At 47.6% G+C, this 21,732-nt stretch overlaps 1 protein-coding gene across 19 annotated transcripts in view; it reads left to right on the forward strand.

The window, feature by feature from the left end:
• RGS6 (regulator of G protein signaling 6) overlaps positions 1 to 21,732 on the forward strand; it is a 647,729-nt gene that overhangs the window by 498,904 nt on the left and 127,093 nt on the right. For all 19 annotated transcript variants that reach the window (XM_073895513.1, XM_073895514.1, XM_073895509.1 and 16 more), the window contains 3 exons: positions 52 to 162; positions 11,658 to 11,783; positions 19,468 to 19,654. In XM_073895513.1, the coding sequence (XP_073751614.1) occupies positions 52 to 162; positions 11,658 to 11,783; positions 19,468 to 19,654 (424 nt within the window). The remainder of the gene's footprint in view (positions 1 to 51; positions 163 to 11,657; positions 11,784 to 19,467; positions 19,655 to 21,732) is intronic.

A 21,732-nucleotide genomic window follows, 5' to 3' on the forward strand; every position in this document is an offset into this window, starting at 1 on the left:
AATACAAGTTTTTACAGGAAATCAGTGGTGTTCTTTGCTTCCCTCCTGCAGCTTAATTGCTTACACGGAACAGTATGTGGAATATGATCCTTTGGTCACGCCGGCTGAGCCCTCCAATCCCTGGATCAGCGACGATATCACTTTATGGGACATAGAGATGAGGTAAAAACAACAAAAAAAAAAGTTTTAGTGTTTGAGAAGGAAAGAGATGTGAGAAAAAAATCATGAGATAGTGAGATTACATTATTTCCTATTTTAATTTGACGATTTTTATCACTAGAACAGAAACCCCTCAAGTTACCTCCTAAGTCCTGCCCACACATGGTTCTACCTCCCTATAGCTTCGCTTTGTACATGGATACTCAGTGGCTTTCTCTGACTTCTCTCTGACCCTTGGATATCATGATAACGGGGACAGTCCTTCACATTTCCCAGTTCTTTTTAAGATTTTATTTATTTATTTTGAGAGAGAGAGTATGGGGGTACAGAGGCAGAGGGAGAGAATCAGACTTCCTGCTGAGCGCAGAGCCTGACAAATGCGGGGCTCGATCCCACGACCCTGAGATCAGGACCCCAGCCGAAACCAAGAGTTGAGCACTCAACCAACAGCCACCCAGGTGCCCCCCATTTTCCTAGTTCTGATTGCTGAAGGGGAAAAAAAATCTGTCAGCCAGTTTGTTTGTATATAACAGCAGCAGGAACAATAGTAAGAGCGAGCATGGACTCAGCACCAGCCACATGGTGTCTTGCCTGGAGTCCCCACAACAGGTAAACAGTAGTCTCATCATTGAACAGATGAGTAAACTGAGGCACAGAGGAGTTAATGAACTTGCTCGAGGTCACGCAGCGAGTGGGTCAGAATTAGGGTCAGAACCCAGACAGCAGGCTCCAGAGCTGTGGTTTTCATAACTCTGCTCTCGGGGAGTGACTGCAAGTAGCTCTTTGCCTGTGAGGGAAGGTAGTGCGTTCTTTGACTAGCCCAGGAGCCAAAGCCCAGAGGGACTTGGACCAGAGTCACAGTCACCGAGGGAAGTGCACAGACACATCTGGTGTGGTGTGCCTTTGCACCCACTGCCCCTCGGCTAGAAGACTTTTTATTTCATTTTTCATTTCTTTATATCTCCCTCATTCGCTTTCACTCTTGCTCTTTTTCTGGTTTCTTATGTGGAAATGAAAAAATCTTATAAAAAGTAATAAAAGTCTGGGGCGCCTGGGTGGCTCAGTCAGTTAAGCGTCTGCCTTCGGCTCAGGTCATGATCCCAGGGTCCTGGGATGGAGCCCCGCATCGGGCTCCCTGCTCTGCGGGGAGCCTGCTCCTCCCTCTCCCCTCTCCCCCACTCGTTCCCCTGCAGGCTCTCTCTCTCAAATAAGTAAATTGAATCTTAAAAAAAAAAATAAAAAATCTTTTAAAAAAAGTAATGAAAGTCTTTTGTGACTTTTATATTTTGCTTATTATAAAAAGTTCAAACTAGTTAGATGTACATAGCAAAGAAAAGTCTCTCTCCCCGCCCATCCAATCTCACCTTCCAGAAAGAATCTTTGTTTATAGTCTAATGCCGTGGTTCCCAAACTGAGCCAGGGCACCCTGGACCACTGCAGGGAATTCACAGGGTTACCCCAGGATATTCTGTATCCTTGAGGGAAACACCGTGGCGTCTGACATGTTTCCGATACTGCATAAAGTACTAGCTTAACATACTTCACCGTTTTCAGCATTTCATATTACATTCTTTTCTTTGCAAATCTGGGTTTTCAGGGCAGTTGCTATGATAAAAGGCAAGTACTGTGCAAAAATCAAAGTGGAACAGAAAATGAGCATGTTGGGGTCCAGTTTGATTCCAAAGTTTGAGAAGATGTACAGTGCTCAACAGGCCCACATTGTAGTTATTTAAGAATGAAGTAAACATTGTTTTTTCTTTCAATTTATATGTACTTTGTAGCTAGTAAGTTTTAGGACATAGATATTTATTAAGTCCTTTGGACCTGACTATTTAAAACAAAGCTGTTACATGGTTTTTTTTGGCCCAGGGACACCATGAAAAATTTACTGAGACACTAAGGGTGCCATGAACTCAGGGAGTTTAGATTCTTATGTATATACAGTATCATATTCTTTTGCATAAATGGATTCATTATATATACATTGTCCCATAATTTTTTAATTAATATATCATGGGAACACATATAAATCCACCTTATCTTTTTCAGTAACTACATAGTGTCCCCTTGTATGAGTGTAGTATAATGTATTTAACCAGTCCCCAGGTCATAAATATTAAGGATATATCCTTTTGTTTTGTTTTGTTTTGTTTTGCTAGTGTAAACAATGATGCAAAGAACATCCTTATACACAAGTCCAATTATTATTTTAGGATAAACTTCCAGGAGTGGAATTGCTAGGCCTGGCATGTTAATTTTGATTTTAGTTCATATGGCCAGATTCCTCTTAAGCAAAATAGTATCATTTTTTCATACCCACAGCTTAAAAGTGTCCATTTCCCCACATTCCTCACCAACTCAAGCATTATTCTCAAGGATTATCAATCTTTGTCATCTTTGCATGTGTGATAAGTTAAAGTAAAAATCTCATTTTTTTTCCATTTCTTTGTTGAAAGACTTGAGAATCTTTTCTCATGGTTGATATTCATTTTTCTCTTGTGACTTGACTGTTTTGTGTTCTTCACCCACTTTTCTAATGGTGTATTTTGCTTTGGACATTGGGATAGAAAACAGTTACATTTTACTTGGATTATATATTTTATCTTTTCCTGATATTTCATGTTTTCCCGATCTCGTTCTTCTTGTTTCTTTTCCTCTTCCCTGATTTTTGCTTTATGAATCAAGTTTTGTATTAGCTTTCCTTATTCTAGTTTCTATTCTAATCATATTTACTATTAAATGTTTTAATTTTTAATCAATGGCATCAATTCATGCAAATAATAATAAATTATGTAAAATAAAAAATAGAAATTTCCCTTTGCCTCCTTCAAATCCCATTCTTCTTGATAGGTCTATTAACCTGATATATTTTAGACCAACATACTGGGACTTAATATTTCTCCATCAACATTAAAAGAAAAATAGTTTGTTGATGAGTATCTTCTTTCTAATAGTTCTGACGTGCCCTACATCATCCCTTCTAATCTGATCCAAGAATTTAAATCTTTCCTTAACTCAAGGGGTTTCTCTCTCTCTCTCTCTTTAATCACTAATACTCTTTTTTCTGTTTTATCCTCTCTTCTCAGGAAATCCTCTTGTAGAAACTCTGAGCCTCTGGGATGGAGCAGCCATATCTCTTTATCTTTTTCTCTTTTATAATTCCCATCTCTTAGTCTTTTTGTGTTATATTCAAGGATAGAATTCCTTGAATTACTCTTCAGAGCTTCCGGCTTGGTGTTCATTAATGTCTGCTCTGTGATTTTATACTTTATGAGTTTTCTTTTCCTACTGAGTTTTGGGAGGGCCCGTTGACAATCATGCTTTTCATTTCCAAGAATTCTTACTATTACTTGGACTCCTTTTTCTTAGTAGCCTGCTCCGTCTTTTTTATATTTATCCTCTTAAATCCCCCTGAGGGTGTGATACAGGTTTTGTTTTGTTTTGCTTTCATACTTCCCCTCTATTTCTGACATAGTCTGTTTCGTTGGGGGTCATTGATCACAGAATCAATCACTGTGACTAATCACCGTTCAGAGCAGATCCGTCCGTCTTTTCATACACCCAGCAACTTGAGGGACTGTTGGTTTTCATAAGTGAAGCTCTTGGCTGTCAACTCCTGCCACACATTAGAACCACCTGGAGAGTTTATTAAAAAACAAACAACAACAACAAAAACAATGCCCAGTCCCCTCCCTAGGACAACTCAATCAGAATTTTTGGCAGTGGGGCATTGGTTTGTCTGTTTGTTTGTTTTTCATCTGTCCAAGTGATTCTAGAGGGCAGCCCTGATCCAGACGGACTGGATTGTAGCTGATGAGGATTCCCGCAATAACTGGGCGGGGCGGGGGTGGGGGGCGGTCTGTGGTTTTCAAAGCACAGGGTACATCAGAATTACCTGGGATGCTCATTAAGAAGACAGATGCCCCAGGGTGGTTCGGGGTGTCTGTATTTCTGGCAAGTGTTCTAGGTGATTCTGCGGCACAGCAGTTTGAGAGGTCCTTGTGTGGTTCACAGAGTCCCCACCGTCCACCCCAACGCAGGCTCTCCTCTGAGCCATCCACATAGCTGTAGGGTTTCACCTGAGAGTGTTTTGGGGGGCCATAGGTCAGTCAGCAGGGTCCCTCTGGGTCCTGGCCATGTGAGTCAAGAGCAGACTGAAAGACTGGGTCCCCTCTCAGAGCAGGACAGGTGGTAGAGCTCCACGGTCCCTTAAGCCGGGTGCTCTGCTCTGTCTCAGATCCTGATGGGGTTTCTGAAGCTCTTCAGTTTCCTCTCCATGGTGCTCCCAATAAGTCCACTCTTCTCCCTTCTGTTGAGGGGTCTTAGGGAGCCTGATTAGATTGTAGAAGTCAGTGAAAGGTAGGGAAAAGGCTGGAATGTCTTTAGAAGTTTCTCTGCTTTGCTGAGATGATTTTCCCTCTATATTTGCTGTTCACCCTGAGATTACAGAGGCACTACTCTCTGGTTTTATTACCCATATTAGCCAGAAAACACCCCCCATTTGCTGAGGAGACTCTCTCTGCCATAGGGAGCCTCTGGTCCATATTTGTTTTGTTTTGTTTTTTTATCTGGTCCATATTTCTGCGTTTCTTCCACATGTCCCCATCCAATGCCCACCAATTGCCTCTACTTCCAGTCCTGCTGCTCAGAGCTTGGGGTTTTCCCAGGCTTCTGTTGGGGACCCAGCTAATTTCTTTTCAGATGGCCACAGAGACACAGGTTCAATCAGTTGATACCACTTCAGTCCATCTGCTTTATACCTTCCCCAAATTCCTCAGAGTTTATCATCTGCTGATAACAAATTTCTTTGCCTCTACATACTACCTATTTGTTTTCTTTCTAACTTTATTTTAATGAACTCCAGACTCTTGCCTGTGGCTTCTTCCTGGCCTGCTTCCTCAGAACCTCTCCTGGCTGGTTTCCCTTCTCCTTCAAGTCTCACTCAGCATTGGTGACCTTTCCTCAGAAAGGTCTGCTTGATCACTCACTCTCTAGTGGTCACCCCATCTATCCAGCTATTCTTCATCACATCCTCCCCCTGGTTTTCTTTCTAGTTAGGACTTAAACAGGACTATGCCTGACACATAGTAGGCATTCAAAAAGTATAGTTTGGATGGAGGCTGGATGAAGGAGTGGCTATTTCAAATATGTATGGAGAACTTACTATGTGCTGCATTCCAAACAAAAAAGGTCTCTCAAGATGCAAATGTAGCAAGGTGCATTAAACATGCTATCCTTTCTCCCAGCCCCAGGACTCCTTCTCATTTGGCAAAGAACATGGATAAATCACTTAGGCACAAAAATCAGGCTCAGAGGGCAGGGGTGCTGGCAGAGACTCAAACAAGCGGAGGGACTTGTGACATAAGAAAATGAGAAGAACGTATTTTTTGTTTCCGAGAAGGGAGACCTAAGTGCAGTGAGAGGCAAGGGAGAGCAGAGTCACAGGAGAGACCAGGAAGAGCCCTAGTACTGCAGAGTCGAAGGACTTTGCAAAAACAGGAAGGTCAAATATGTGATTTTTTAAATGTTTGCTGCTGCGTGGTGCAATATGTACCCCCTTCTCAAAACCTTTGAATCTCAGTAAAGGCTTCCACCCCTCAAGCACCTCATAGGAAGAAGGATTGGGGTGAAAATGGTGGAGGTTTGTGGGAGGCTTGTGGCAGACTAGACGCAGCAGGTAAGAAAGCAGGACTCCCCTTGGGAACTCATGTTAGTCTGAGATGGGCTTTGATTTCTATGGCTCCAGGCAGACTCATGACGATGTCCAGAGCAGGGGCCTCACGCACAATGTCTGAATTCTACAGAGTTCATCATACTGTCTCTGCCATGTGGAGGTTACAGAGGGCCCAGTGGAAGACAGCAGCAGGACTTAACAGGATAACTGGCAAGATGATATGGGATATAGCATAAATAATAATAGAAAATTGTGCTTTCATCCTTTCTCCTTCTCAGATAAACTATTAGATCTAGAAATCCAAGGATGAGAAAGCATCTGTTCAGAGGGCAATATAAGGCTACCCTTTTAAGGATGGGCAAACCACATCTCAAGTCTATCCGATGAAAATTCTGAGAAATAAAGCTTAAAGAAAAGAGCGATAGCCAGGGCTCACCGTGGAGGAAAAATCAGCCAAAAGTTGCCAGGTTGCAGGTGGAGAGAACTCTGTAGTCTGAATGCCACCAGGAGAGTGTCTCAGGGAGGTCTCTGGGAAGTATTCCTGGCCGTGCCATTAACCAGATAAAAACAAAAACAAAACGTGGCACTGCCAGAATTGTGGTTCATAAATTGCTCCCTCCATAATTTGCTCTGATTTGGGTTTAGCTTTCTTTCTCCGCTGGACATCAGGTGCATGAGCCAAGAGCCACAAGGGACCTGGTTTATCCTCTTTGGCTATAGGTATCCACTACCAGCCAGCCTGACCTGCTGAGAGGCAGCGACTATCCCCAGACTGCCTGTGCCCAGCAAGTCTGATAGAACTATTAGTCCAGCATATTAGTCAAGCTCCTTCCTTGTGGTGGTCAGTCTCCAAATACGGCCCCATCTGTGCGCCTTCCCTCTTTGTTCTCATGGGCTACTTCTTACATCAGGAGGGGACACCTCCCTACCTTTTCACCTGGGCTGGCTGTGGTACCTAATTTGACCGATAGAGTGTGGCAGAACTAACATTCTGAGAACAGGTGATAAAGCAGCTCTATGTCGTCTACCTCAGTCATTTAAAAACATTTGCTCCTGAAATATTCCATCTTGGAACCCACTGACCATGCTCGGAGAATCCCAGACCATTGATGAGGCCATGTCATCAACAGCCCCAGCTGAGCTCCTGGCAAACAACCAGGATCAACTGCCATGTGATGAGCCATCTTGGGTGTGCAGCCCAGTTGAGCTTTCCGGTGATCCCACCCCCAGCTTCTGGCTACAACTACTTGAGACCCCACATGAGAGCCACCCAGCTGAGTCCAGTCAACCCAGGGGACAGTGACAAAGAATAATAAATCACCATTTAAAGCCAAAGTTTGGGGATGATTTGTTACACAGCAATACATACCCGGACCACTCCCCATCGGAGTAGGCAGGACCCTCAGGCTGTTCTTGGAGCTTCAAATAAAATTGCCATTGTTCCTTTAATAGCCTTGACCCTAAAATGGCATCATTGGATATTTCCTGTTTAAGGAATTGTCCCTTGTCTCATAATTTTTCTAAAGACTCAAAAGTCTTTTCTTTTTTTTTAAGATTTTATTTATTTATTTGACAGAGAGATAGAGAGAGCACACAAGTAGGCAGAACAGCAGGCAGAGGGGGAGGGAGAAGCAGACTCTCTGCTGAGCAGGGAGCCCGATGCGGGGCTCGATCCCAGGACCCCGGGATCATGACCTGAGCCGAAGGCAGCCACTTAACCGACTGAGCCACCCAGGCGCCCCTCAAAAGTCTTTTCAAGATGAATTATGTCTTCCTCCAAATCTTAGTTTGGGCATCAAATGTGGGAAATGTAGTGGAAGACAAGGTCATGGGGAAAAAAAGAAAAGGCTTTAGAGACAGACACACCCAGGTACCAATTCCAGTCTGCCTTTTACCAATTGTGTGGCTTTGGGCAATCTGACCTGTCTTGAGCTCTGGATGTCTGAATACAAATCTCTACCTTGCTGGCTTATATTGAGATTCAAAGGGACCACTGTAAGGAAAGCCCCTTGCACCATGCCTACCACTATACTGGCCCTGCAGAAATGAATGTTTTATAGATGGCTGCTTCCTCTGAATCTGTCTTTCTTATTCTCAATCTGGGAGATTTCTTCCATGCTCTTAGGTTGGGAGATCAGCTGGAATGAAAGATGGACTCCCTTGGAGAGCCACCTGTCTATGCTCTTGTTGGTTTGGGCTGCCCAGTGGGGTGTAGGCATTTGGTAAGAATCAGTGGACACAGAAGACAAATTAGAGTAAAGGAAAGGCATCCAGCTAGCAATTAGAAAGTCCTGTCAGGGTAAGGACATATCACCCCATCACTATACACATTTTCTTATTGATTTCCTCTTAGTGTTGAATACTTGCTGTGTGAAAACGCTAAGGTGAATACAAAGATGCATGAGACATGGTCTCTGCCCTCAGAGAGCTGACAAGATAGCTGGAGAGACAGTGACATAACCCTTGAAAGGCTAACCAATAGTGCAAACTGTAAGCAAACAGTCATATGGAAGCATTTCTCTGCAATGGTTGAAAACAAAGGGGCTATGAGTTCCATGAGTTATTTGTTTCAGTTAGGCCACGGTGAAGTTATTGTACCAGTCACCTGGTGATGAATTTCAGAGATGTTTTAATTTTCAGAATTATTTTATAACCACACAGACCATTCAATGGTAACAACATGTTCAAATCTGATCTTGAACCTTAAAGAGAATGATGCTTGAAATACCCAAGTGATGCAGGAAACACACGTCTAGAGAAGTTGTGTCCAAGGAGCCCTTAATAGAATAGATCCCAATGGCCAAATGTACTAGGAAAAAAGGAACAGATATGGAGCATCCACGTGTAGAAATAGGACTGTGACTAATGGATAGTTGAGGGGACCCAGATGTACCAGGTTGAATAGTGTCACCCAAAAATTCACACCCTTCCCAGAACCTCCGAATATGGTTTTCTTTGGAAATAAGGCTGTTTCAGATGCAGTCAGTTAAAATGAGGTCAAACCGGAGTAGGCGGGCTCCTAACCCGGTACGACTGGTATCTTTATAGAGACAACAGGCGCAGGCACATGCAGAGTGCATACCACGTGAAGATAGACACACAGGGGGAACACCATGTGAAGACGGAGGCAGGCAATTGGAGTGATGCATTGCAGGCCAACAGTCACCAAGGATTGCGGGCAACATCAGAAACTAAGAGAAAGGCATGGAACAAATTCTCTTCTAGAGCTTTCAGAGAGAGCATGGCCCTGCCAACACCTTGATTGTAAACTTCTAGCCTCCAGAATTATGAGATAGATTTCTGCTATTTTAAGCCACCCAGTTAGTTGGTACTTTATTATGGCCACCCTAAGAACCACTACATCTGGGTGTCCTGTCTGTTCAGAACCACCTTATTTCTGCTGAAGGCTGACCTTGCAGCTTTCTGCATGTCCTGATCTCTGTCCTATGCCTCTGATTCTGCAGCTTACATGATACCCAAGCTTTCTGGCCTGCCCCCAAAATGACCTTTCTTCCCCCCTCCCCACCATGACATCACTAGGTAAGCGGGTAGGATGAATGTGGACCCACCGCTGAGTAGCAGAACGTGGTGGTGCTAGTGGTGGGTGTGCATCCATGAGGCAGTTCCTGCAAAAGTAAAGTGACTTCCCACACCTGGCTCGAGGAACACAGCTTTCGAGCGGAGTGCACCTGCTGCCAGCACCATCCATGCAGAGCCCTCCCTGCTTGGTTGGCAAAGAGCAAACCATCGAGCCCATTCCAGGCCACAGCATGACCCTGGCAGAAAGATCCTGCCATTCTCTGGGACTTACATTTGCTGCTATCCTCAACCCCAGGAGGACTTCTCCATACACAACACTTTCCATCCCCTGGAAAGCTATCAAATGTGATGGGTGCTGTGGCTTGCGTTTGAGAGAATCCAGGATCTGTCTTTCTGTCTTGTTGTAAAAGGCCCAGCCTGGAACTTTGGGAGAGATCTTTCATGGAAGTCCCCAGGTTTGACCTGATGAGCTTGGTCTTCCATGGTGACCCTGCTGGGCTAAGAGGTGCCGAGTTATGCACAAGATCCTCTCAAGCCCCAAGCACACAATCTCAGAATTAGAAGATCCTGCTGCTGCTGCTGCTGCTGCTGCTGGTTATGGCTTGCAGTGCAGAAATAGAAGGGCTGGGTTTGAATCGCTTAAATCCAGAGCTGTGCCTTCCAATACAGTAGCTAGAGCTACATGGGGCCACCTCAGCATCAACTTTCATGATTTATTTATTTTTTTAAGATTTTTTATTTATTTTTTGACAGAGAGAGACACAGCAAGAGAGGGAACACAAGCAGGGGGAGTGGGAGAGGGAGAGGGAGAAGCAGGCTTCCCGCCGAGCAGGGAGCCCAGTGCTGGGCTCGATCCCAGGACCCTAGGATCATGACCTGAGCCAAAGGCAGACGCTTAACGACTGAGCCACCCAGGCACCCCAACTTTCATGATTTAAAATGAAATAAAATTTAAAAATCAGTTCCTCAGTCACACTGACCATATTTCAAGTGCTCAAGAGCTACACGGGTCTAGAGGCTTCCATATAGAGGGAACAGATACAGAATACTCCTATCATAGCAGAAAGTTCTATTGGGCAACACTCGGCTGGAGCTCTTTGTTGTTCCAAACCTTTGAACACATACGCCCTCTTCCCCCTTCTCACTGAGTGTAATTTTCTAAGATAAATATTGAGAATATATCAACTCCATGATTTTATTCACTTAATGCCATTAGAGATAATAAGAAATATGTGTCAGTTTTTTAAAAAGATGGGAAGTAAGTATTGCCAGACCCATGCTCCTCAAAGTTTAAGGAGCACTTAACTCACCCAGGGATCTCGTTGTGCTGTGGATTCTGATTCCCCATGTCTGACATGGAGCCTAAGAGTCCACCGCTGGTCCCCAGACCACTCCTTGCATATGGTGGTTATGGCATGTGGCTTGTGACCTAGGACCCTGTTGCTACTTGAAGGGTCAGGCAAATAAATACACAAGTGAACTGCAATTGGAAAGACAGAGCTGAAGGAACTAGTCTCATCTTCCCACAGTAGAAGAATAAGACCAACCCCTGCTTTGGTCTGAGGAGGGTCACATGGGTGTGGGACAGCACAGCCGGGCTAAGGACTGCCCTCTGGAGCCACATTTGTCTGGATGCGTCTTGACTCCATCACTTCCTAGTGTGTCTCTGGGCAAACGATCACTAGGCCTCAGTTTCCCTATCTGTAAAATGGGGCCAATACTAGTACATTTTTTACAGAACAGTTGTGAAGACCCAGTGAGTCAGCAGAGTTAAGATGCTCGGAACAATGCCCAGAGCATCAGAAACGCTGACCGGGTGGTTGTTCAATGGACACAACATTCTGCCTCTAAGCAAGTGATAGGGTTCATCCTGGATGAGCTGATGTATTTCTGACCGCTCGTATGTCACTTGGATCTAAATAAGACAAGAAGTGGTAGAGTCGAGAGTTGGGCTATTAACGGACAGGCAGGGTCCAGGGAAGCCAAATAAATGGGGTTGTTGCATTTCCTGTAGACGGCAGCCATTTGGCGGGTCTCCTGGTGACCTTCACCTAAACGTTGCCCCTTTGAAATGCCTTCTCTAAAGAGACATTTTACTGTTGGCTGAGGTTGTGCCGAGTCTGCATCTGGAGTTTGTGTAGGTTTTACCAAATCTATCACTTAAATTTGAGACATTGCCCTTCGGCGTGTGGCAGCAAAATAGATTTGAGTTGGTGGAGGCAATAGGACACCAGTTTTTGCCTAGCATTGATCATTTTCTTAAACCTTTGTTCTCCCTCAAAAGCAAAGAACCCAGCCAGCAGCGAGTCAAGAGATGGGGCTTCTCTTTCGACGAGGTATTGAAGGACCAGGTGGGGCGGGACCAGTTCCGGAGATTCCTGGAGTCCGAGTTCAGCTCAGAAAACCTCAGGTAACTCTCTCAAAGGTTGCAGCCATGTGCAGAGGCTGTATGGGGAGATGTGCATATTCAGCCTCCCATTCCGCCACCCCTCTCTCAATAAAAACACGAGGGTGCAGACTCACATCCCCACTAATCTGGCTAAGGCAGAAGTGGAGAAGGACAAACTTGATGTGCAGCTCAGGCATCCCCACGTGGGCACTTCCCCAGACCAGCATTTTCTGTTCTGTAAGTCCAGATGACATTTGTTCAAGTTGTTGGAAACATGTCTCCCATGATAAGTAAATGATCAAATGGGTCTGATGACACCGCGCATTAACTGAAACCAGAGAACCATGGAGCTGCAGAGTGGAAAGGCAGCTCAGAGACTGTCTCCTTCAAAACTTCTCAGTCAGGGGTCCCGAATACTTGACAAGCTAACCAGAGAAAAAGAGGGATCCCTGAGCTCATTTTAGAATTTCAAAAAGCCAAAGGATATATATTTCAATACGTGGAGACATATCTGTAAAAACTAATTAAAACATGCTTTTCCTTTTGGGGGGATTCTGTCAACCCTGTGTTGCTCTGGTCACCTGCTGCCAATGAGAACACATGGCCGTCGCTGTTGGTCTCCAGCTAATCAAGATGAGGGGAAATGTAGTGATGTATTAATAATTACTGATCAGTAGAAGGAAAAAGCAAAATTTTCAAAACATGAGGTCCATTGAGAGGGAGGAAAGGGAGAGCATTCAGTGGGAGAGGGTCCATTGTCATGAAAAGTTGGGAAACTTGTGGTTTATTCAGGGTTCCGTTGTATTAGAATGGACACAGAGACCTAATGGTTCTGAGCCCCCTGAGTGATCTGAGCAAACCGGTGACTTCTCAGATGGAAAGCTCAGGATTTTTTTTTTTTTTTTTGACACCCGGTTCTTTTTTTGCATGCTGGGTTAATTTCCATCTTCCAGTGGTATTTTTTTCAGAAAGGGTGGTTTTATTCATTTTCTAAATGTTTTTTAACTTTAAAAAGTCAGAGCATAGACTGTGGGCAAAGGACTGTCCACTCCGGTGTTAATGTGCAAAGACCATGTAATTTATTTGACAGTAGAGACCATATCAGTCCCATACATCAATCAGGCACTATTTATCACACACCTATGCTGTATCAAGGCCCGCAAGAGTCTGCTGAGGGAGGCAAACAAGTCAAGATGCATGATCTTTGCCTACCATGATCTTGGAGGCCCTGGAGGAAAAAAAACACAAGAAACTATTAAATCGTCACATGAATATAAATGAGTATAAACTCTAAGAACTGTTTTGGAAATGTTTTTAAAAGGGAGGGATGAATGTAAGCCAGAGCAGGCAAATCACAAGCTGGTCTTTGAAAAATACACAGGATACCGATAGACAAATGAGAAGGAGGGAGCGTATTCTAAGCGAGAAGACCCTATGAGCGAAGGTACGGCAGTGGGGCTCTCCCACATCACACAGCCCAAGGGCGACGTGTAGATGCCAGTAAACAATATGTATCGATGCCTTTCCAGGCAACCAGGAGCTTACTGTACAACAGATAAGGCTGCATATCTGATGCCAGGTCAGGACACAAGAGTTCTTTCCTGAGGCGGAGCCATTGTCCTGAACACACCTCCCAGCTTTGCTTCTATTCCTTGTTAAGCATCTGTAACAGAAGGCTTGCGGTTCAGACCAGCCTCCGGGGCTGTGCGTGGACGAGGCGGATCCTGACCAGGAAGCCACGTCCTCTGTGGCCGGCAGGATGCACTCAAGCAGCCCCTCTGTGCGCAGGCTCAGCCCCCAGGACCCACACGGAGCTTGGTCCTCGCGAGCCACCCCTGGGAGTCTTTCCCATTTCTCCTTCTCATCTCTGTCCCCTCCGGGCCCCCCCAAAATAAAGTGATATAGAGGCCTCCTTTACCTGACTATTTCTCAGCCCATGCGTGGCCTTATGACGCTCTGCCACCTGCACCATTACGGTGACTTTGAAAAACCACCACTGGGCCCCGGTCATTTTGAGGGTCATTTTGAGCGGGACCATTGCTGGCTCAGCACCTCCGTGCCCAGTCTGAGTGCAGCCAGAGCCACACATCGGTTCAGACAAGTGTAACGAAAACGCATTACCTTTAAGGCCAAGAGGGCAGGGAGCAGTATGTCCCTGGCAGGGGTTCAGCACCTCATCCTGCCATTACCTCCTGTGCCTCGGCCAGCTCCTTGGTCCTGTGGCAGAGGGGCTACACTTGGGTGAAAGGGTGGGGGGAGCACCTGTGAGTGTGCCAGTGACTCATCTACACCCCCAGCAGGAATGCATAAATCCACACTTAAAGAGGGACCCGCCTCTGATCCATGACAGGAGAGAGGATAAAGAAAATAGAACAGCCAGAGATAAAAAGTACAGCCCAGGAGCTTATAAAATCCTCTCTGGAGGCCCAAGTTCCACTTTTATGATACTCAGCATAATGGGACATGTGGGGGCAAAGTTTGGTTTGAAATCACACAACTACTTAGAGGACTCTTCAGTCATCCATACCCAGGTGGTTCCTCTCCTCCCCTTTGCATTCACTCCTCCAGCCACAGAGAGTGGCTTAGCAGCCCCCATGACCCAGGGCCCAAGGACTCAGCTGAGCAGGGCAGCCATGGGTGCCCTGCCGGTGCGCCTCCACCACGTCCCGTGAATGGCGCCCCCTGGAGCTGTAAAAGCGGCATAACCCAGGGATCCTGCCCATCTGTTGCCTTGGCCACGCTAGGGATCATCTCTTCTCCCCAGGACCGATCAACAGCCCAGGCAACTGGCATCAGGGGATGGGAGAAAAAAGAGACCAACCAGAACTCAACTGGATCCATTGCAAAGGGCATCTCCATTTCATCTTCCCATACTCCCTCGCATCTCTCTAGCAAAAGGGGTACTTAGATCGGAACCTTTTTGCACAGCCCCGTTTAAGTAGCCAAGTGGTTGGACCTGTACCAGAGCTTCAGAGAAGCAGCCCAGAGGAGCCCCCAAGAGACACAGAAATCACTCTCACAACAGCAAAGCGTCACCCTGGGTCCTTTAAGGAAAGATGTCTATGATAATACGACCTAAGTTCTAGTCCTCTTTCATGGTGAGGTCATGGAGGGAGGGGCGTCAACTTCAGGGCCCAGAGCGGGCATGGCCAGTGCATGTTGCTGCAGCCGGCACAGCGTGAGAACGTGTGCTCTCTGTGGCACTCCGAGCTGTGGCACCCCGTTCAGACGCACAGGGCCCCTGAGACAGCTGTTTGCTGGGGGCCTGCGCAAGGCACGCGGGCTGTCATCCATAAGGCAAGAAGCAGGGGCGTCAAGTGCATTATCTGACTTCGTCCTGTGCGTTTTCCCAGAATGGTGACAGGAGTCCCTCATCCACATTTGTCCCCTCCCCATCGCCCCTATGCCCATCTTGGTCCCTCCCCGCACGATGGCCTCTGCTGCCCGGCAGGGCACGAGTTAAAACTCAAAACCCACAGCAAAGAGCGTTGCCCGTACATTTTTTATGAGCTGTAACGTCTCCTGAGAGAACGTGGTTGTTCTTCTAACCTGCAGATTGATTATCCCAGTTCCACACAGTGTCAGCTGAAGGGAGAAGCAATTAAAGAGAACACGGGGGAGTTGCCAGGTTTGCCTGGAGAGCTCCCGGCTCCGAGAATTGCCCCTGGTCCTGGGAGGACCTGGGAAGGTTCACAAGGCCCGGCGGGACTCCCCACTAACCAAACACATGATTAATCGGAACAGAGGTGGCTCGCGCGTCACCGTGACAATCTATGGCACTTCAGCCACTGCCCCCGGGAAGGAGCGTACCTCGGCGGCCGCCGTGGGGCTGGTGCTCGTGGCCACCGTCGGCCCCGGACGATTTCTGCCCCACTGGGGACCCGGTCAAGTTGCCTCTGTCCTTCCTGAGCCTCTGCTGACCAGCAGAGGGCACAGAAAGCCTTCCTTCAGCATCAAGTTTGCTTTTTCTCTGGGAATGAACTAAAAGCTAGATTTTTCTCAGCCATGAACATCCTAGTTTATGAAAAAAGTAGGCAACCTAAGAACTGTGGGGCTGCCCAGAACCCCTGTCAAGGGGGAGAGGGACCACGGCTACGCCGTGTTCCTGCGTCCAGCCTGCCTCGAGGAGAAAATCCCACTCCCCGTCCGCACCGCGGTCCTGGGCACAGAGGAGGCCACCGGGACTACCTCCCCTCCCCCCGGACCCCCCCCCCCCGACACGGCTGCTGCTGGGCCCTGGGGCATCAGAGGCCCCCCGCGGCCTCCCCGCCCAGGCCAGTGCCAGCTTGCGTTCCTGAGCCATCCCCACGCATCACATGCCAGCGCACGGGCTGCCTCCCCACGCTCTGAGGACTCCAGCGAAGCAGCACAGATGGTCTCCCTGATACCGGCAAGTCCTTGTGGCCTGCCAGTCACGACAGCCCTTCTGCTGCAAGCCATGGAGGCTTAGTGCAGGATGGGCGGATTTGCAGCAGACATCTCCGCCCCCCCCCCCGCCCGTCCCCCTCCCCGCTGGCGTCCTCCAGGAGGAGCCCGTACCTGCAGGGCTTTCCATAAGGCAGAAGCTGCCCCAGCCTCCCTGGGCCAGCCCCCACCCTGGCTATGTGGCAGGGAGGTGCGTGGCCCCCGGCAAGGGGAGTGTGGCCGGGGCCACCAGGGCTGGGGGGAGGGGGTTGGGGGGGGGGGGCTCGGAGCTCAGCGCTCCCGCCTCAGGCCTGTGGGCTCACAGATGGCAAACGCCCACCAGAGCCTGTTCTGAATTTCAAATTGACACAAAGGTTCTTCGAAGCTGGTGATGGTAAACACATATGGGATGTCAGGATGCTGTTGTGACAGCATTTTTGCTGTCACCTGAGAAGGATAAGGCAGGTCACCTCCCAGGCAGACAGAAGGCTGAGAGGGCACCTACGAGGGCAGGGAGGAGAGACAGCTGTCTCAGGAATGTCACCTCCTCGGCTTCTAACAGGCCTGTGGTTTCTGCCGGTACTTTTATTTTTTAAAAAGTCTTGATTTGTGACAAAGGGAACCTTTTTAATTTTTATGTAAAAGTTTGTTACATTTGATTCTGAAATCTCCCTTTACATCCACTTTAGACCTTCTCTATACCCAGCTGAGTGACGTGCATGACTGTGGCTCCCAAATCATTCTGCCAAAGGGACTCTGAGGCCTCGGGAACCCTAGAAGCCTGCAGAGCTCCGAAGCTGCTGGGAGCTTCCAGGGCCCTCCCGGAGCTTGAGAGCTCCTCCTCAGAGCAGCCTGGACCACGGGACAGAAAGTGACAGAAGGTGACCCCCCACATGACATTGATTGAGGGAGCAGGGAATTGCTCAGGAACCATCCATGTGTGTGAGAAACTGCAGGGGCTGGTAGGCTTGGGAAGGATGCTGGCCCAGAGAAGCTGCTTCCAGCCGGGGGAATCGGCCCAGAGGCAACTCCCTGGGGGAGGGCCCTTCTCCCGTCAGCCCCAGCACGTGGCTGCCAAAGACTCACCAACTCAGTCTTGGGTGAGTTGCCCACTAGCGCTCTTTCTGGTCCTTTGAAAAACCCACACCAGCTTCCTTCTTTAGAACTGGGTTTCCTAAATCCCACCTGCCCATCAAACCCTGCTGTCCTGACAAAGAAAGCCTATAGGCGCTGTCATCGCCAGGTGACCATTTTCATCTTTGTGTCCCGGCCACCTCCTTCATTCCATGGCAGACCTCGAGGGCGGGATGGAGAGACCTAAGGACCTGGAGGCATGGGGTTGGGAGGTGGAAGAGCCCCACTCCCCAGCTGAGGCTCAGAGTTTCCCCAGCCTTTGCACTTTGCTCAGAGAACCCTTGCTGTTCTCTCCCCAGTAGCCAGAGGACGTGAACACCAGACCTGCGGGAGCAAGAATGCAGGCTGGTGTTGAGGGGCAGGTGATGACAGATGGCAGGAGCAAGAGCCCCTGGCAGCTTCTGCCCAGACCCCCTAGGAGAAAGCCCGGTACTGAACCTGTGGCTGCCCCCGTGACCCCTCCACCACTCCCACCCACGGGACCTGAAAGCATTTCCGTTACACCTGGATGGGAACTTCTTCAGACCCATGTCACATATCCTGCCACCCACTTTGTACCCATTTTACAGATGAGGAAAGAGATGCCCAGAAAGGCATAATTCCAAAACAGTGGCATAGGCAAGATGAGGACAGAACTGTGTTTCCTGGTCTTCTGGTCAAGTGAGGTCGTGAAATCTCCTTCCTGGCCTCTTGCTCTTCCGGACCAACAAGGGAACCATGAGGATTTTCTTTAAAGAGAGTATTAGAATCCCAAATACCAAAGCAGGGGAAGAATTGGAGTCCAGAAGCCCCTGTACACAAACATCTCTCCTTGGAGAAATGGAGCTGTATTACCGCAGTTGGCCACTGAGTGGCGCCTTTGTGCCATGCACTTGGCTCCAAAGACAATTCTAAGAACAGCAACAGAAAAACATGCTTAACCTTTAAAAAAAGGGGGGGGACAAGTACATCTTACTTTGGGTGCAATTCGATGACAGATTGAATGCACTTTCCACCGCGTCGTGGTCCAGCTTCTCTTATCCCTGCCCTTTCATTGACTTGAGTATGTGTGACTACTATGGCTATGGGAACCACATAGCCTGGGGTCTGTCCTCATGTCTCACTGATGGGGACATGGGCCTGTCTTGTTCACAAGGCACAAAGTGTGCTACTCAGATCTGGGCCCTGCTGCAAGCCCTCCCTGGGGTGGCCTCGGAAACCATCCTCACGACCAGGGAGCTGTTGTCCAAGCTTAGCCCTATTGGCTTCAGTTCTCAGCAGAAAAGAGCTCACACCCAGCTCTTCCAACAGCCGCTGCCATGCTGATGCTGAGGAATTCATGAAAGGCACATATGGAAGTGAGCAAGAGGTTTTTGTCTCCAGTGCTCCCTGGAGAATCTTTTGGCATAGATGTTCCCCATGTATGCCTCTTCAGCTTTGGTTCCTCATGAGCCCATCTTCAAGCCAACAGCCATTTATTGAGCACCTACTATATGCTAAGCATCATGCTGGACACCGACCTTGCAAATTGGCTGCCTTTCCATCTGCAACATGAATAGCTGGGTCCTCCCAGCTCAGATATTCTCTATGATCCCAAGATTCTCTCTGCCTCTGTGATTTCCTTAATTTTGATGCTGCAAACTGATCCCAACCGGTTATGACAAAGGAATTCACATTGTCCACATCAGGGCACCTGTGGCGAGAACTGGCTCTCAACTGGGGGGTGGGGGGGATTTCACCTCCTAGGGGACATTTGGTAATATCTGGAAACATTTTTGGTTGTCACAACTTGGGGAGGGGTCGCCACTGGCACCTGGTGGGTAGAGGCCAAGGTTGCTGCTCAACATCCTACAATGCACAGGGCAACCCTCACAACAGAGAATTATTGAGCCCAAAATGGAAATAGTGCTGAGGTTGCAAAACCTTGATGTAAAGGGAAAGAAATCTGGTTGGTAACCAGAAGCACAATGATTTTTCTAATGGGCACTTCTTTCAGTTCGCCACAATGATGGAGCACCCTATGGATTTCCAGCAGTCCCTACCATCTTTGTTACCTAGGTAGGGGCAGCAGGGAAGGCTGCGGGATGCAGCAGAATGAGTTTCATGGGATTTCAGTTCTGGGACCAGATCCAGCAGAGTCCAGAGCCTGAGCCCCCTGGAACTGACTTTCTTTATGCTTCCACGTCAGGTTCTGGTTGGCTGTCCAAGATCTCAAGAAACAACCCCTCCAGGATGTGGCCAAGAGGGTAGAAGAAATCTGGCAAGAGTTTCTGGCTCCAGGGGCCCCAAGTGCAATCAACCTGGACTCTCACAGCTATGAGATAACCAGTCAAAACGTCAAAGATGGAGGGAGATACACATTCGAAGATGCCCAGGTTTGCTTATCTACTCGAGTGGTTCTTATCTACTCAAAAGGTGTTCGTTTGTCCACTCCACCACTCCACCCTTTCACATAGGTCCAAGGCATTGTGTGTAGCTAGAATTTCAGGTTTTATTATTTGTAAGTCCATCAGGGGAAACCATTCCAGGTAGGTGCATAGTGAAATTCTTCCTAGGCCCGGCTTCCTAGATCAGTTACATTGTTATAGAGAGATAGACATTTAGTTATATGTGTTATCTTTTCCAGGAGAATCTCAAAGTGTTTTTACAAAACCTGAGGTCCCGTAATAAGTCAGTAGTAGGGTCCGGAAACCATAACACCACATCGGCAAAGTGGGTATAGTGAGCAGGCAGGGCTGTGAGTCACGTCTCACCATGAAGCCCACGCTCGTAACCACCACCCTACACTGCTTCCATAGTGATCTCCAACTCTGCAGTTACTATTTAGGGAGCACCTCTATATCCCAGGCCCTGTGCTATGTGATGAGATACCACCAAGAAAGACAGAGCCCCTGCCCTCAGGGAGGTTACGGGCTAGCTGGGGAGAAAGACAAGAAAATGGGAGGTTCAAGGTTTAAGGGGGACTCAGGGACTCCTAAGCCTGGATGGCACAATTGGGCACAGATGCTGGGGAGGTTGGCAACAGAAACAGAAGCCACGAAAGCCACTCTAAACAGCAAGCTTTACCTTGAAGGCTGGGAGGTACCATTTCTAAAGATAAGCATCCAGTCAGCTGTCCACTTCCTGGCCCCAACCGTGATTCCCTCTCACCTATCCTACGCCTAGTGATGGGGCTCCAGGGTTTGCTCTTGTCTTCTCAACCCTCTTCCTGTCTCTCACCTGTGGGGTCCCCAAATAGAGAATTTGCATATATTGCTTCCCTACAGACATTATTATCCAATTTAGGAAACTCAGTGGCACTGATGCGAATAATAGCGTGGGAACAGAACCAGTGTTCCTTGTCATCCAGATTTGCCTGGTTATTTGCTCAGAACTTCAGAATGGAAACACCTCCCAAGCTCAACACGATAACTGTTTTTCCCTTCCTCTGGCCATGAGCACCACTGAATGCCGGTGTCAGGCAGATTTGGTTCTATAGAGTTCACTTTTATTGCTTTATGAAAGCTCAACATCCTCACACCCTTTGCAGCTTCAAAGCAAAATATTTAAGTCATGAGAAATCTTTTTTTGTATGTGTCTATGTATATGCTCCCAAGTACATATTGATGTATCCTGGTGAGGAAAGTGATGGAGAAGTTCCATGGGTGATGGAGAAGCTCCTTGGGTGATGGAGAAGCTCCTTGGGTGATGGAGAAACTCCTTGGGTGATGGAGGAGCTCCTTGGGTGTTGGAGGAGCTCCGTGGGTGATGGAGGAGCTCCATGGGTGATGGAGAAGTTCCTTGGGTGATGGAGAAACTCCTTGGGTGATGGAGGAGCTCCTTGGGTGATAGAGAATCTCCTTGGGTGATAGAGAGGCCCCTCAGATGAATGATCTGAAACACACAGGTCAACTCTCCATTATTCATAAAATGCAAGACCAGGGATACTGGTCAGAACCATGATGCACTCCATCTACTATTATCACTCTGAGCCTGATGTTAGGAAGGATTTATTTTAATCTTTTATTATGGAAACATGTAAACATGTGGCAAAGTGGAAAAAGCAGAACAACAAACCTTTACAGGCCCTCATCCAGCCTGAGCAATCATCAATACAGGACTGATCTCATTTCGTCTGTGTCCCCCCTTCTTTTTCAGCTACCACTGGGTTATTTTAAAGCAAATCTGAGACATTACATCATTTCATCTGAATATCTAGTATGTAGCACTGTCACACCTTAAAAATTTGCAACATTCTCTTTAGATCACCAAATGTCACACAAGTTCAAATTTATGGCGGTGGTATAAATGCCATTTTTTAATCTTTAATTTAAAATCAGAATCCAGGGGCACCTGTGTGGCTCAGTCAGTTAAGCGTCTGCCTTTGGCTCAGGTCATGATTCCAGGGTTCTGGGATCAAGTCACAAATCGGGCTCCCTGCTCAGCGGGAAGCCTGCTGCTCCCCCTGCTTGTG

Source organism: Callorhinus ursinus, unplaced genomic scaffold, assembly GCF_003265705.2.
Source record: "Callorhinus ursinus isolate GAN/ISIS: 27379988/994484 unplaced genomic scaffold, GSC_fseal_2.0 scaffold8, whole genome shotgun sequence".
Lineage (NCBI taxonomy): Eukaryota > Metazoa > Chordata > Mammalia > Carnivora > Otariidae > Callorhinus > Callorhinus ursinus.